Source organism: Grus americana, chromosome 12 (genome assembly GCF_028858705.1).
Source record: "Grus americana isolate bGruAme1 chromosome 12, bGruAme1.mat, whole genome shotgun sequence".
Classification (NCBI taxonomy): Eukaryota; Metazoa; Chordata; class Aves; order Gruiformes; family Gruidae; genus Grus; species Grus americana.
The window spans coordinates 16,634,914-16,651,035 of NC_072863.1; the positions used below are offsets into that span (position 1 = coordinate 16,634,914).

The 16,122-nt window shown below is 40.6% G+C and overlaps 1 protein-coding gene across 1 annotated transcript; it reads right to left on the reverse strand.

The window, feature by feature from the left end:
- Window positions 1–2,332: 2,332 nt before the first annotated feature.
- FAM199X (family with sequence similarity 199, X-linked) lies at window positions 2,333–15,989 on the reverse strand. Its single transcript, XM_054839614.1, has 6 exons — window positions 15,345–15,989; window positions 12,174–12,393; window positions 10,256–10,405; window positions 9,755–9,916; window positions 8,407–8,667; window positions 2,333–7,098 (listed from the first exon to the last, which is right to left on the reverse strand). The coding sequence occupies exons 1-6, from the start codon at window positions 15,965–15,967 to the stop codon at window positions 6,928–6,930; spliced, it is 1,587 nt and encodes a 528-aa protein (XP_054695589.1). The 5' UTR covers window positions 15,968–15,989; the 3' UTR covers window positions 2,333–6,927.
- Between the last annotated feature and the right edge of the window lie 133 nt (window positions 15,990–16,122).

Consider the following 16,122-nt stretch of genomic DNA (forward strand, 5'->3'; position numbering starts at 1 on the left):
GACCGATTCCTCCTTCAAAAACAGCATAAGAGGAGAAGCAAATCCCCCTATTATTTTTTTAATAGGATATAACAGAGTAAAGGAAAAGTGTTTGCAGCAAAGCAACGTTGGCAGCTGTAGTTTCAAAGGCGAGTAAGATGACTACAGTGCTCCCTCTAGTGACAATATACACAGGTGAGTTACCTTCCATTAAAATCACAGAATATTGGTGGTCAAACTCTAAATTTCAGCTACAGCAATAATTCCTCTTTCTTCGAGAAACTTTGTAGCAATACAGCAGGTACTTCAACTGAAGTAGCATTAGAAAGACTCTCCAGCCCAGATGGATTATCACACTTAAGCCTCAGGAATGTGGTCTACATTACGAGGAACAACTTTTTACACCAGCGATGCTGCCAAGTGCAAGCCGCTGCAGCATGTAGAAAAGAGCACGAAATGAGGTCTCTGATCAGAAACGTGGATTTGAGAATTTAAGCACCAGAGAAACCATTTACTAGAGATGAATGTTCTGGAAGGAGGTAAAAAAATAAATGCTTTCTATCTAGTAGAACACAGGATACTTAAAAGCACATATAAAGGATCTCAGGAAACCAAATTGTAACTATTTCTGTACTGGGAAATGTTTGGATCAAATGTACAGTTCAGTACTACTACTAGTATTAAGTAGTAGTAAGAGAGGGCTGAGGACAGCAAGATCAGAGCCAATGCCATCTTTCCCCATCAATTTAGTAAAGGAAGTTATCAATTTGTTTTGCCAGGGTGGAAATTTTGGTTCAGCTTGTGCCCAAATAGTGTTTGGCCATCAGTGAGACTTTCTCATTGCTGTGAAACGTGATACACTTGAGAGAGAAATGGAGATATGTCAAAAGAGGGATAATAAGAGATCCATAACATGCAGTGTTCAGTTGTGACCACATGACCTCACTTGACATATAGACAGCTGTTTGCCAGGAGGTATAACAACCGTTACCTCGGTAAGGAACTGCTGCAACAGGACTTACTGGGAAAGTTCGGAAGTCCAAAGCACAGCAGACTAGCTCACTGAGACCCTGTGATTCAGAAAGCATAAGCATCAACTTCCCTGCAGCTTCTAGGTGCTATACAGAGAGCGGCAAGTCCTCACTGTAAGCGACCACCACAACGGGTCAAGGTCCCTGGCAACATTTCAATTTGTTTTACTGCCAAACACTGCACTGTCACCCATCTTTGGGTGAAAACAGACCAAAAGCACAAGCAGGTTGCTGAAGTGAAGGCAAAGTAACACAAGAGCAATAGCTTCTGCAGTTACATTCTGCAGCTTCCCAGTCGCAGACTCCACAACGATTAAAGGCCTCAGAGTTTGACAAAACTTACCGTGACATGCAGTGTTTCTGCCCTCATCTGTCCCGCTCCATCCCTCAGTATCTACAGAAACAGACTGGGATGGTAACATAGGGTCACTTTTAACTTCTGTAAGTGTTTGATGAGCCTTAGCTGGGATGAACAAGGCAGTTTATATCCCCAAGATGGTGCAGACTTTCTGAACAGAGGAATACATCCTCATGCCAGCTATTCTCAGATTTTTAGGATTTTTTTCTGCTGGATTCCAAGGGGAAAAAGGAATTTTCATAATATTATACCTGAAACTTCAGTATTGCAGAAGGCAAATTTGGTTCAGGGACAACACAGAACATACAGGCTGGCAATTGTCCTCACTGTAGCCTACACAAACAGTGGTGATTGCAAAGCCAGTGCCACTGCCGCGTCCTTGCTGGTGCTGCATGTCTTGGTGTGCATCACTGCAACTTCTGGTATCCCCAAGCATACCTGCTTCTGCCGGAGCAAACGAGATCTGGATTTACAATAGTGACACACAGGTACCTGCACAATGAACGTGGTAGGCTGTCAGCTTGCAAGTCCTTTCAGGGATTTTAAACATCACAGGATAATAGGTGGTGGTTTGATGGCTATGGGCACTGAGGGTGACAGCAGAAGAAGATTCAGAGTCATTTTGACAACAAAAGTGATCAGACTTCCTATGCTCACAGCTGTATAGTATATAGCTCATATATAAAAACATTCTCTGGCACAGAAATCAAAACTAAGGACAGACAGCTTTCAGTACAAGATCTTGGCTTATATCATTCACAACAAGTAACTGTTGTCCTATGAAACAATTCTGATCAGATTTTGTGGGTAACCACACTAGTTCAGGAGGGGCTGGTTTGCTTTCTGTCACAAACAGTTAACATGTGCCACTTTATTTGTACTTTCTGCCTGAACAGTGAATATGCAAGCCCTGTATAGGAATCCCCCTGCTCTGAAGAAGATACCGTGTAGTTTCATCAGAATATCTTTGCTATGTCATCAATTTTAATTCCAACCTGTACTTCAATATGCACATAACTATTTTCAAATACAATGAAAACTTGAAGTCAACAGCATTAGTCACCAGCATTGCAGCTTTCAGTAAATCCTTCACAACTTCAGAAAAATCTCTATAAACATTGTGGAAAGTAGATACAGAATGTACAGAGGACAGTTTTCTATACAAAAGTGCATTTTAGCAATACAATTAGCAGAGAAATTGGGGAAAATAAACCTTAATTTAAGCAGTACCATATACTCTAATCTATACCCCCACTTCTCCCCCCAAAAAGAAAAAAAAAAAAAATCACACAATCCCACTTTCCCCTTGCTTTGGTTATGAACTATATTCAAGGCTTCAACATTACAATTATTTCTTTTTAATTGAAGAATTTATTTGTAACTTGGAAATGTTTTAAAGTTAGCCAGATGAGAGAGAATGCGAGTATGATTAATTAGAGTTAATAGTCAAAATAGACAAGCTTTGAATATTACTAGGATTTGCCCTTGGTAGATTAATAAACTATCTTTGCAATCCTTAAATGGAAAATTGCATGTTGATTTGTCTTTTCTATGCCTAAGAACTGCAGGATCAATAAGCTAAAGAACATTAAACCAATAAATGTAACAATATTTGCCATGAAAATCTGGCTTATAAGAATGAACTTCAAGAGTCCCCCAAAACAGTCAGGTTTATTAATATTTATAGACCAATGCATCAACTGATTTCAAAGCTGAAAGACTGTTAGGAGAAAAGAAATGGCTTCAGGCCATTCAGCATAAGATGAACAGTAAATATTGCCATTTTTATATGTTTCTACATTGTATATGCACTCTGATGTAAATGCATATGAACAAGTTCAAGCAGGTTGGTTGGTTTGTTTTTTCCCCAGAGAATGATCTTCACAGGTTTCAAACCACAATATGAGAACTAAAAGTTAAGCCTAGGAAAGTCTTGCAAAGACTTTTCTTGCTCTTCTTCGTAAGCACCCCATACTGAGCATACTATAACCATCTTTTAATCAGTTTCCCAGATAAAGAAAAATAGATAATATCTTAACAGAGAGAAAGGATGACATTAGATACACGCACAAAAATTCGACAGGTTTGTCAGGCAGCTAGCTTTCTTCCTCATGATTTTAAATCATATTAGAAAATATTGTTCTCTATTGTTTACAGTCCTATTGCAATCAGACTTTTCAGTGCTCCTTCTAAGCCTTTTTAGAGAAAAAGTTACCATGGAAGCAAACCGTTAATGTTACAGAGTGTAAACTGATTACATTCATATTACAGTGGGTTCAAAGCACCTAGATATACAGCTTCAGTACTGTGGAGCCATACAACTATGAGCTTTTTCCTGTTTGTCTCTATTTTGCTTTTAAGCTTACCTTTTTTTAACTATGAATAAAAAGCATAGATTTGATTCTTTTTTTGAAAAAGCACTAATAAGAATGCATGATTTTAGCAGTCTTTTACTCTTCTTTATCTATCTGAACCCAAAAATCTGTAGATAACTTCCTGTAAAACAAAGCAGTAGCCACAATGGCCAATACTCGAATCAGCAAGACTAGGTTTAACTAAAATTCCAACTGTTTGACTAATGCCATGGGTATCCAATACAAATTCATAGAATCACTTAGGTTGGAAAAGACCTTCAAGATCACCAAGTCCAACCGTAAACCTAACACTGCCAAGTCCACCACTAAACCATGTCCCTAAACACCACATCTACATGTCTTTTATAAACCTCCAGGGATGGTGACTGGTCACTTCCCTGGGTAAGCATACAGCATCTTGCAGGGAAAGACAAGAATCTGATAAAAACGCCTCCCCACTCTATGAAATGAGTGGGTCATTAGAACTAAAAAGGAAAGGGAAAAAAACTCAAACATGTAGAAGTATGTGAGAACTCCTGAATCCCACAGCTACTTCAGGCCTGATTTTCTGAGATGCCAAGTACAACATTCAGGTAAGCAAGGTGTTATTCTGCATTCTTATCAGAACATTCAGAGCCTTGTATTCTTAGGTTATAAGCAACCTGGGAATAAGAGATTACAAAGTCATAAATTATTACCATGAATCCCCTGGAAATCCACTCTCTTCTACCGTTTTAATTGTCACACAAGTAACTGAAGTACCCAGCTGGAGACAACATACCACAATCAGCTACTCTGGCACCCAGGACCTTTTCATTCAATGTAACAGATTAGCAACTGGACCCATCTAATCACTTGGATTAATTTATACTTACATGCTTACACTAAGATCATGATGGAAATACTATCCTCCCTCATTTCATGATCTCCAGAAGCTAGTAGACAGGTGACCAAAAAAACCTGTACCTCATCAAAATGAGGGGGGTCTTCTCTCAACAAAGCTTGCGGGATTTTAAACTCTGAAGAGCTGCTGAAACAGAATAAAGTGACACATTTTCATGCTCCACCACGCTGAGATATTGCACCTTTCTTACAATTCATTTCAGAGTCTCAATTCTCTACAGTACTAAGTGTGCATTTTTCTTCAGGGAAAAAAAAAAAAATCACATTTCAAAGTCACCGCAGAAAATAAAGGTTGTGCTGAGCTGTGACAGTGTGCACACAGTGAAATGTTTCATGATGAATTCATCCATTACAGCCACATAAGTTGCAAGAGTTCAACAACTGCACCCTGAAATTAGCTGAGTTGACAGCAATTCAATTTTTTCTTCCATCTAAGATATTTAAAAGAAGCTCCAGATTTAAGTCTTTCTAAATTTTCAGTAACTTGTATACTGTTAAAAAGTTTGGGGGCTGGTTCTACAGGAGGGAGGGATCAACCAGCTAGAGTGCAGTACAAGCAAATACTGACAGGTAACAGACACTTCTAATTAGTGACCAAACAACTGGCCACATGGGATAGCTAACACTCCACTTTAAAATGACATTACATAGCTTTTTATCAGTCAATGGCCATGTCTGGGTACCTGCTGTCTAGCAGCAGTAAGAGTGGTTAAGTTCATACTCGTTTGACTATGGACTTCATTTTTTTCTTACTGAAGCCCCTTCAGAGGCCATTATTCAAATATTGTACTGGTCAGTTTATTTTGAGGCTACAAGGAATGCCACTTTTGAAAGAAAAATACTTCAGAAGTCAGGGCTAAAAAGCCTGTGCAGGATAAGCAAAACAAATGTGAGTAGTCCTATATAAAGTTGATCATGCAGTTCTGCGGGATTGGGCTATATCCTGCAATTACAGGCACGTGTGGCCACTCTGAACTGCCAAACTCCTTAATTCACAAGAGCAAAATGAAAGTAATGAAGCATCAAGATAATGAAAAATTACTTCCTAAACTCAGAACTAAAAAATACTTTTATAATCTTTAAAGTTTCACATTGAAATGTAGAAGTATCATTTTTATCTCAGCTGTGGGGGGAAGGAGTTCTGTAACAAGTAGTTCCAAGATAAAGACAAAAGTCACCTTACAGATTGTCAGAATTAGGAAACAGGTTAGAACTACTTTTACCTCCCTACCTGAAAGCCAGAATTTTACCTCATTGTCTTATCAAGAGAAATTTCTAAAGCAAACAAAAGGAGAATTCTGAAACATGTAATGGTGTAACAACCCACACAGAAGACACATCCTCAGCTAAACATACAATTAAAAAGCACAGCTGCATTAATGTTCTCTTGCCAACAACATGAAGCTATTTAGATATGCTTCTGGGGAAAAAAGCCACCAAAGTTGTTCAACACTTGTTTGTACTTCTGTTTCCAAGAGCATTTTTAACTATTGTAAGTAGTGTCCTAGACAACTTAATTGTAGATTAGTGTACTTTCAATGCATAAAGATGTTTTTATTTGAATCTTTTCATAGCAATACGAGGGATGCACTGGTCAACCATCAGTAATAATCATACTGTAAGGTATTGAGCAGCAAAATAACTGTCTGAAGACTAAGCTTGCAAGTTGTTTTTTTGAATTCTAATTGCTTCCTAAAGAACTACATTATTAGGCATTATTTGTGTTACAGATTCCCAGCATTAGAAGTCCTGCTTCTTGTTTTCTGTGTAGTTTGAATTAAATTGCAACTTCTAGATAAGGATTTATTACAGTACTTTGATTTTGTATGATCAAAGAGCAAGACTGAAGAAAGCCCTATAGAACTAAACATTTTTTTCCTCATGCTAAACAATCTTCCTAATAATGGGAAAGGAAGACAGAATAAGCCAAGTGTAATATTAACTCTAAGTTGGAAAAAACAAAAAAGCTGAAGCATAGTAATGCATGCTTAGTGTCATCCAAAAGCACCCCTAGACTTATGTCTTGCACGTAAGTTAGCATGTTAGCCAAGTTCAGATTTCCTTAAAATTGTATCTATTCAGCAGCTTTTCAGAAGACAGTTAAGTTTCTGAAGTCTTTGTTGCAAAATTAGTCTCAAAAAGCTGAAGTTACTCAATTCTTAGACCTTCTTACTAAAATTACACTTGAGAAAAGATCTGGTTTAAACTGTTAGCACTAATCAAAATTTGGTCAAGAAATATATGTAAACAATAAGGATAATACATTTAAGGCTTAGAAAGAACACTGATAAATTCACCCCTGTCACATTAAAACATCCACATCTCCTTCATGGTCCTCCTCAGTCACTTTTAAAGAGAGCACTTCTTCATTAAGAAATAATCCACTCAGTCTTTCCTTACGAGCTTGTCTTTGTTCTTTCAGCTGTCTCTTGCGTAAGGCCTTTTGCTGTAGTTTCCGTTGCTTGGAACGTTTCTGTCAAAATACAGAAGCGACAAAAAGTAAGATTTTGTTCTGTAGATTAGAAACCGCCTTTAAAGCTGGTAAATATAAGTTTGTTCTGGTTTTCAGCTGGGATAGAGTTAGTTTTCACAAGAAGCTGTGAGGGGACACAGCCAGGACAGCTGACCCAAACTAGCCAAAGGGATATTCCATACCATGACATCATGCTCAGTATGTAAGGGGAGAGCTGGCCGGGGAGGAGTCACTGCTCAGGGACGGGCTGGGCATTGGGTTCTGGGCAATGAGCAAACTGCATTGCGCATCACCCGCTTTGTATATTCCTTTATAAGTATTGCTGTTATTTTCCACTCCCTTTGCTGTCCTAATGAACTGCCCTTATCCCAACCCACGAATTTTATCTTTTTCATCCAATTCTCCTCCCCATCCCACTGGGGCGGGGGAAAGTGTGAGCAAGCAGACACGTGGTAGTTGCCAGCTGAGGCTAAACCACAATAAAGCTACCCTCTAAAATAATGTCTGCTCTGAAAAATAACTAAAATGAAATCTCAGAGGTGGTGCAAACATTCATCCCAAATCGCATCTAATATTAAAATATCAAGACCATTTACCACATCTGACATATGAGGCACAACATCACCCTGTGACATTGCATAGCTGAGTCTTTGCTCAGAAGAATCTTTATTGCAGAGAAAATGTTACAGTCTTACAATAACAACTTGAGATGTTCAGAGCAAGCAGGAATTGCTCCTCCCCTCCACACTTGGAATTATGGAGACAGGACAAGCGCCACAGTACTACTTTAACTGAAGCATGCTTCAGTAGGTCACTCCTCACCAAGTAATCTCATGAGACATGATGGAAGAGTAAACTGAAGAAGATTCAAAAAGCCTGATGAAGCTTCTAGTTGGGAAAAAACACGCAACCAAGATGGCCTTTACTATCCAGAAATTATGCCTAGATTAGGTTGATCAATCTTGAATAATTTTTTTTTGTAAAATTGTGTGTTCATTTAAAGAATTAAGTTAGATGCACAAGCCCTTATTCAACCCCCAGTCACCTTATTCTAAACAAAAGTAATGACAAGATCTACTACATACAAACATCAGGCTTTCACTTAGAAGAGAAATGATGGGAAGAGCACAAGTTTCAATTCCTTATGGTCATGTCAAAGGAAACAGTCAGCATTGGTTTAGCTACAGAACATCAGCAGATCCTCAGTTACTAACCATGCTCCTTCAGTACAAATATCTCAGCTAAGATCATGTCAGCAACCTTAAGTTAAGACAGTTTAATACACATGTGCGTAATTAGAAACTTTACTTTTGAATCCCGGATTCTTTCTGCAGCACTTGTGGACAAATTACTATCACTGTGCGCTCGACTCATGTTGGCGCTTGAGTTTGAAGCAGAGTTAGCAACACTAGAACCACTGCTGCTTGCTGAGCTGACCATGCTGGCACTGCTGCTGCTGGCACTGGCACCGCTCACACCACTGGTACTTGCACAACTGTAGCTACTCCTCTTCCAGCTTTCCCTTGCAGACCGTTGACGAGGTCCATGTTCCTTGATATAGTTTCTCACCTTTAGAACAGAGGCAGCAGAATTACTAAAGCCTGATAAATACTGTACTGAGATACTCCTTTTCATAGAAAAAACACAATTTGCCTATTAATAATGATGGAGTTATTAGATCAGTTCAGTCTTTTAAAACATTTTGCTGTGGCTGCTTAAATTCCAAGCCATCTGGCAGCCATCCAGAGAACTTAGTTAAGTTAATATTAACTTCATTATGGAAAGAAGAAAACTAAGTATCAAGGTTTTCTTCCCTCTCCTGCCCCCCAAGTTTTCTACTACATAACAGTAAGTTATTGTAACACCAAACAGGAATATCAGTCAAGTTCAACTGAACTATGTTGTTTACTTAATATATCAAACCTGTTAATTTTGATAGGTATATTCAAACAAAAGTGGCTGTAAGGAAAGTAGTATTTTTCTACTTTAAGATGATACTTATAAAACACTTGAAATACGAAATAGGCCAAGCCTGTACGAACAGCAATTTTTTTCCATTTTCAATCTTTCATCATAATCACAAATACAGAGTAACACTGAGGAGTTCAGCTTGTTTGGATACTGCTTCTTTTCCCAACACCACATCACGGTAGTACAGACTAAGAAAACAGTAGCATGTATCTACCACACCAATCTGGTACCTTTCTTTGTTATAATTTGTGTTTTGTAACATCTTTAAAACACATTTTTCTATATCCCTTTTTACATGAAATTTATGGTCTTCTCCAACGAATTCAAACCCTTGGGAGTTTTAAATGCTAATTTATATTCAGTGAACAAATGAAGATACTCAACCAGTTGATGGTCACAAAGTGGGATACGCTTTGTCATAAGCGGTACTGGGCCCACAGCATAACTCATTACACACACACCAGCTTAGGCTTAACACATACTGAGAATATATAACCACAGTCTTCCACATAAAGGATTAATACATACAATACACTTTTGAACTCTATTTTCCCTCATTGACAACATTGTGTATCTCTCTATATCTAATGATAATGTATAAAAATTGATCACGACTTCGTATGAAATTTTGCAAGACATATCACATACTGAAATTCCAAAGTCATATGTACAAACCTTAACTCACCTGTTTCAGTTTTTCATCTGTGAGACAGTTCAATTCAATAATGAATTCACTATCTGTAGGTGAGATCTGAGCAGTAGGATCAATAATTTTAATAATATCAAGTTGCTCCCGAAGGCCCATCTCTGTACTGACTTTGCGACTCAAATATTCAATATATTCAACCTAGGACCCAAAGAAAGGCAAATCATTTTCAAGTATTATTGATTCTAAATGAGTGACAGAAAAAAAGGAAGGACCAACAGAATGAAACGTGCTCAAATATCACATTTCCTATGATTTTAGCCTCACTGAGTATCCTCAAAAACTCAGGGTGAAAGCTTGAGTACACGTTAAACTGCCTACTACAGATACAAAAGACAAGATTTCATTTTAAGGATCAAGTAGTACTGCATAGGTTGACATTTACACCTACAGCAATCAGTACATCTTTTAAGATGTGGCACTAATTGAAAGTTCTTCTGTATATTACAGTTCTCACATAGGAAAAAAAGTTAATTTCACCTGTTCATCGTTTGTCATTGCACTCCATGGAAGTTCATCAAGATTTCTATGCTTGTTTTTCTTTTTAGGAAGCAGACAAGGAGAACTTGGAATACTAGGTATAACATCAGAAAGTACATCACTCCCACTTGTAATATCGCTGCCAGGCAACTTGTAATATGCAAGAGAAAGAACAAAGCCTTAGAATACAGTAGGCAGATTTAAAGTCATTCTAACACTATTAACAATTCAAAACATACCGTCAAATTAGCAAAGCATTGCTTATCTATGTACTCTAACAACTTAATAATTACTCATAACCATGCAGTACTCCTTTGAATCTTCCAACAAACAGCAAGTGCAGCAAACTCAACTCACACTATTTTCTACTTATCAATCCTCTTTTTAAAATTTGCATTTAAGAAAAAAACAGAATGATGTGGCATTTCAACTATTTCCCTTCTCCAGTGTATATTGACCATTACAATCCAAATCTAAATCTAAACCTCCCATTTCAAAGCATAGTCTAGTTTAAGGAAGATAACTTCAAAGTAGGTATGTAATTTATACCACATCCCATAATTACACAAGGCAATTCAATTAAAATCACTGTCATTTTCCTGGAAGCAACTGCAGAACTTTAGCTAGCTTCATTTACACAACTGACACGTAATTTCTGAATGCACTTCCAGTTAAAGTGTGACAGTTGGATTACTCATGCTCCGATTCTGCCAGATAACACCATAAAGAGCTACAAAAAAGTCCTTCCAAAATTCTACAAGTTCAATCAAGTAAGTCTCCTAAGAAATGCTTGTTTTAAAACACAAAGAATAATAAAAAAGCTAGTTACTAATCAAACATGCTGTCAGCTAACCAAGACATGGGAAATTGCTTCTTTTCAAAACAATCGCTGACTTTATCAGGCAATTAAAATTTCACAACTCAATGAAGCTCTGAATTTTTGGGATCCAGTCTGAGTTGTTCCTACAGGCTGCATTATACAAACGCACTTGTAACTTCTGTGGTACAATATACATAGAGACTAGCAGTTAGACTATGAGAGTAAGAAATTCAGAGCTAATCTCAGTCCATGTTATCTTAAGTTCATTTGTATCTTCTGGAACAGGATTTGCGCTTTCTTGAAATCAGTGTTTTCAGTCCTTACACTGCACATAGAAGACTCTGTACTTGCTTTGACTAAGCTTTATAACAAAATTTAAAAGTATTCCTCAGTATATTCTGAAGCACCATGTTTCCTATTTCAAATATATGTATACACTTGCAGTTGATTTAAGTCTATAATATAAAAAAAATCAATTTAAGTCTATAATATATAAAAAGATTTGCATATAACAATTGAAAACCTGCTGAACAAAGATGACTACCACAAACTAGAGATACCTGACCAGGACTGCATCCAATACAGACCAGGAAAAAGGAGGATATGATTCACCTTCACACTTTTCCCATCCCAGGGAGACAAAGGAAGCTCTGTACTCTTAGTGGCACAGAAAAAAAAGATGGAAACAGGCTATGGCAAGAGCTTCTACACTTTACCTAGGTGCCAGCTCCATTCCAAAGGAAGAGTTAATACAACCAAATCGCAAAAAGCAGACATCTATTACCTGATTTCATTAGCAGAGCAGATCCTCAGTACAAAGGATCTAAGCTCATGGCTACAATACACATTAGTCACTAAAACCAAACTACCAAAATATGTAACCATCCCTCTTTGAAGAGCTGACCTTCAGTCTCTCCTCCAGATTAAACACGCTGGAATAAAATGGAACAAAACATTTTCCTTATCGCTGAAGATTCAGATATCTGCTCTTACATTCAGTAGTACCAAGAAACAAATGCTGAGGACTTTTTAACTAAAGCTAAACCCAGCACTTAATAGTTTATACAACATTTTACATCTACAGTGGAACTAGTTTACCTGCCATTCAAACTCACTGTCTGACCAATCCCAGTATGTGCTGATAGAAGAAGAGACATCACTGCAGACACTTCCCTCGGGGAACAAATCAAAAGAGGTGAACTCCTGGTCATCCAATAGAGAGTAACAGTCATCTTGATCACCAACTGAAACCGATGAGAACAGCTCCTCACTGCACTCCGAGCTGGCTACGCTAGTTCCACAAGATGTCAAGTTCCACCTGCAAAACAGGACAAAACAAATAGAAAGTAGCGAACATTTTGGCATCATGTGTCCTGAAAAATGCTTAGTTCTTTTAAGCCTCAGAAAACTATCTCCACTTTGCTTGTCAGTAACATCACACATTGATTTTACTGAAATAAGTTACAATTATGTAAACTGAAGTATTCAATTTTAAAATATTTTTAAAGGTCCATAAACAACACCAAAGAGAATTCAACGTTAAAAATGCAAGGCAAAAATCCATATACTGTTAGTATAATTACACCTTTACTTTCATGTATTAACAGTTTTCACCTCAGAGCCAAGATTCCTGTAATGTGTAAATTATCTTTTTTTATTTGTTTGTTTTTAAATACACTGAACTAAAAATATAATTTCCAGTATGCTGGGATATTTAAACTTCCATGTAAACTGAAATAAGCAAAACTAAGAAATAAATCAATTGGACTTCAGGACAAATAGGAGTAAACAAGAAATTCTGTGTTGATGATCCCCCACAAACCTAAGACTTAAGAAGGAAACACATTATGGATATACCCAAGGCTCCACTGTTCACTATTTTCCACTCTAAATGCCAAAAATGTCGGACATGCTGTTGGAATTAGACAGAGCAAGATGGGAAAATGACCTGTGTGAAAAAAGCCAAACACTTTTTTTCTTCTCATGATTTAATTTAAAAGCCTATTTAATGCTATTGCTAAAGCAAAACAATTGAGGACTCAAACTTCACAGAACAGGTTTTTTACTCTAATGAGAGTAAGCCAGAATTTAACAAGCTCATGAAATCAGTCTCCATATGTGGATTTATTCTGCATATTGGTGAAAAATAGGTCGAGACAACTATGAGTCAGCACAGCACTGCAATATGGCCAAAACAATTTGAAAAGGGCTTCTAAAATTCACCACGCAAACCCATGCGATCAACTATTGTTCCACCAGCCTATCCACTTCTGCCTGGCTAACTAGAAAAACATTCCTCTATCCAACTGCAAAAGCCAAGCAATGCCATCACCCAGACAGGCTGGTCCTCACTGTCGCTATTTAAGCTGCATACCAGGTTGGCTAAATAAGTGATGGACTCACTCCCACATCTGTTTGGCCAGCAGTGAATTTATCCAATGTTAAAGACAGTTCAAAAAGTTTTCTTTTAGCAGATTCAGGAGATCTTGCCCTCCCTTTCCGCATCCTTTATACACATCTGATGTTTTACTGGCACAGACTTTTGTGGGCAGGGCAATCAATCTGTATAGAGTAGAATATGAGCATGGTGACACAGCATGCTTTTAAACATTACTACAGTTTCAGTATTCATGAAATATCGATGGAAGGAAAGATAGAGCGGACAAAGTTTCCAGACCCATGAAAACACAGGATGGGGTACAGGGTGTCTACCAACAACCAACAACGCACAGATACCCCAGGTATGCAGTATCACAGCAGGTATAGGCAGTCAGCCCTCGCCTTCCCGTATCTAGGGAGGCTGCTGTACTCGCTGGGGTGAACTGGATTAACAAGAAGTGTGAACTACATTAAAATTACTCGTAACTTTAAAAAAACAGAAAGCCTTATGCGAACACCACAGATTGAGCTGTGCATCTGCAATGGCTTAATCAGTGCAAGACAGGGCACGTCCTTGCCCAAAGAAGTGAAATACCCACTCAAGATGCCTGGCTTACAAACCTGGGTTTGTAACATGAACAAGCCCAAATAACACACTCAGGAAGTGAAAGAGAAGTGTACAAAATTAATTAAATGCAAATTTGGTGAATATCACACATTCATCTTACAGCTATGCTACAAATACATCGTACTGTTCATGTCACATTTGGGCCTCATGATATAAGAACCAGATCATGAAAGTGTATCATATTTGATCAAGGCTCTTCACACTGAATCATTTAAGAATCTATAATTAAGAGCCTGCCCTTGTAAATGACGTCTTTAAAGTGTAATTTCCTTTATTTCATACAAATTCAATTGAAAGATTACCTCATTATTCACTCTTAATTACGGTGGAGTAGAGACACTACTAACTGGTAAAAGTACCTTGCAACTCTCGAACAGTAACTAAAACTATCCCACATGTCTGTTCAAGACTGAAATCTCACAAATTGTTCTAAAAAAAAAAAAAGGTATCACTATATTCGATTTAATACTATGCATAAATAGTAGCAGAATTAGGCTCTTAGGTAAGCAGGATTGTTTGGTTTTGATTTTCTAAGCACAACTAGAATTTCTTTGTAGACCTGCATTTGCATTTTTAGAATAGATGTTTTCTACAAATGACAGAGAGAATAATTTTCCCTTAATTAGTAGCATGGGATGGAAATGTTTCTGCAGGAATTGCTGCAGTCACCAAGCCACCTGACTCATTCTGAACCTCTACAGGTTTGCTCAGTGTCCACGCCAGGCCTGCTTTTCATTATTATAAACGCACCACTCTGTAGTTGCCCACCCTACAGCACTCAAACCCGCGTTTTAAGAAATCCAGAAAGGAATAAAGACATTTTAAAAATCGACCAAGCTCACACTAACAACTGGCACGTTATTAGCAGACTAAGCTCGCACACAGCCCTGCCAACGGGAAGTGTAGCCCAAGCAGGGGCGTGCGAGCGGGCTACCTGGAGCATCCGCAGCCGGAGCACTGTCGTACCCGGGCTCGTACCGGGAAGGGGAGCGGGAAGGGGAGCGGGAAGGGGAGCGGGAAGGGGAGCGGGAAGGGGAGCGGGAAGGGGAGCGGGAAGGGAGCACGGCCCTCCTGCACGGGCAGCTCCGACCCGGCCGCTGCCTCAGGGGCAGCCCGGCGGGTCCCGGCGAGGGGCGGCAGCTGCCACCGCGCCTCCGGCCGCCTCAGCCCCACGCCGCCCGCCCCGGCCCTCCCCCCCCTCGGCATCACCGAGCCGCCGCGGCCCAGCCGCCTCGGTCCGCCCCTCGGAGCTGCGGGCGGACCTGTTGGAGTGGAAGCGGTGCAGCGGGTCGGTGCGGTGGCAGGACGAGAGCTGGCAGCCGAAGTCGCTGACGTCCAGGCAGCCCTCCTCGCTCAGGCTCAAGCTGCCGCCCCGCGGCGGGTGCTGGTGCGAGAGCAGCGGGCACGGCTCCTCGGGAGCCAGGAACTTCTCGTACGGCTCCTCGGTCATGGCGGCGGGAGCGGGAACGGCTCCAGCGCGGCCCGGCGGCGGCGGGAAGGAGACGAGCGCCTCACACACGCAGGGGCCGAGCCGCGAGCGCCGCCATGAGCGGCCAGTCCCGGGATGCGCCTCAGTCTCGCGGCCGGCGCGGCGGGCTCCTTCCGGCGCCGGGCCACGGGGCCGGGCCGGCACAGCGCCCCCTGCTGCGGCGGAGGGCGGACGGCTGCCCACTCGTGCCCGCCCTAGCACGCGCCCCCGTCCTCCGCCCCGCGCGTGGGGCGGTGTGTCAGCGCCAGGCGGGGCCGCGCTGCTATGGCGGCGGCGGTGGGCAAGGCCGTGGGGGCGGCCTACGGGCACGGCGAGAGCGGCGGCGGCCGCGGCGGCGGCTTCCTGGGGCCGCGGGTGCCGGCCGAGGTGGAGGCCATGGCCCGGGGCGTGCAGCATGTGGGCAAGGAGACCTTCCGGCGGCTCCTCAAAGGTAGGGCCCGAGCGTGGCCTGCCCCCGGGTGCCCTTCCGCCTGGCGTGGGCGCGGGAGGGGTGCTCGCTGCCCTGCCGCAGAGGGACGGGAGGGATTTCCCAGGCACACCCCAGGGGCAGG

What these genes read in the sequence shown, in the direction of transcription:
- FAM199X (XM_054839614.1), bottom strand. Translation starts at nt 15,967, where the DNA reads ATGCTGCACGCCCCGGGCCATGGCCTCCACCTCGGCCGGCACCCGCGG. An exon ending in CACCGCTTCCACTCCAACAG is followed by an intron (nt 12,394 to 15,344) that starts GTCCGCCCGCAG and finishes CCTGTTTTGCAG; the next exon opens with GTGGAACTTGACATCTTGTG. An exon ending in CAATGACAAACGATGAACAG is followed by an intron (nt 9,917 to 10,255) that starts GTGAAATTAACT and finishes TTTGGGTCCTAG; the next exon opens with GTTGAATATATTGAATATTT.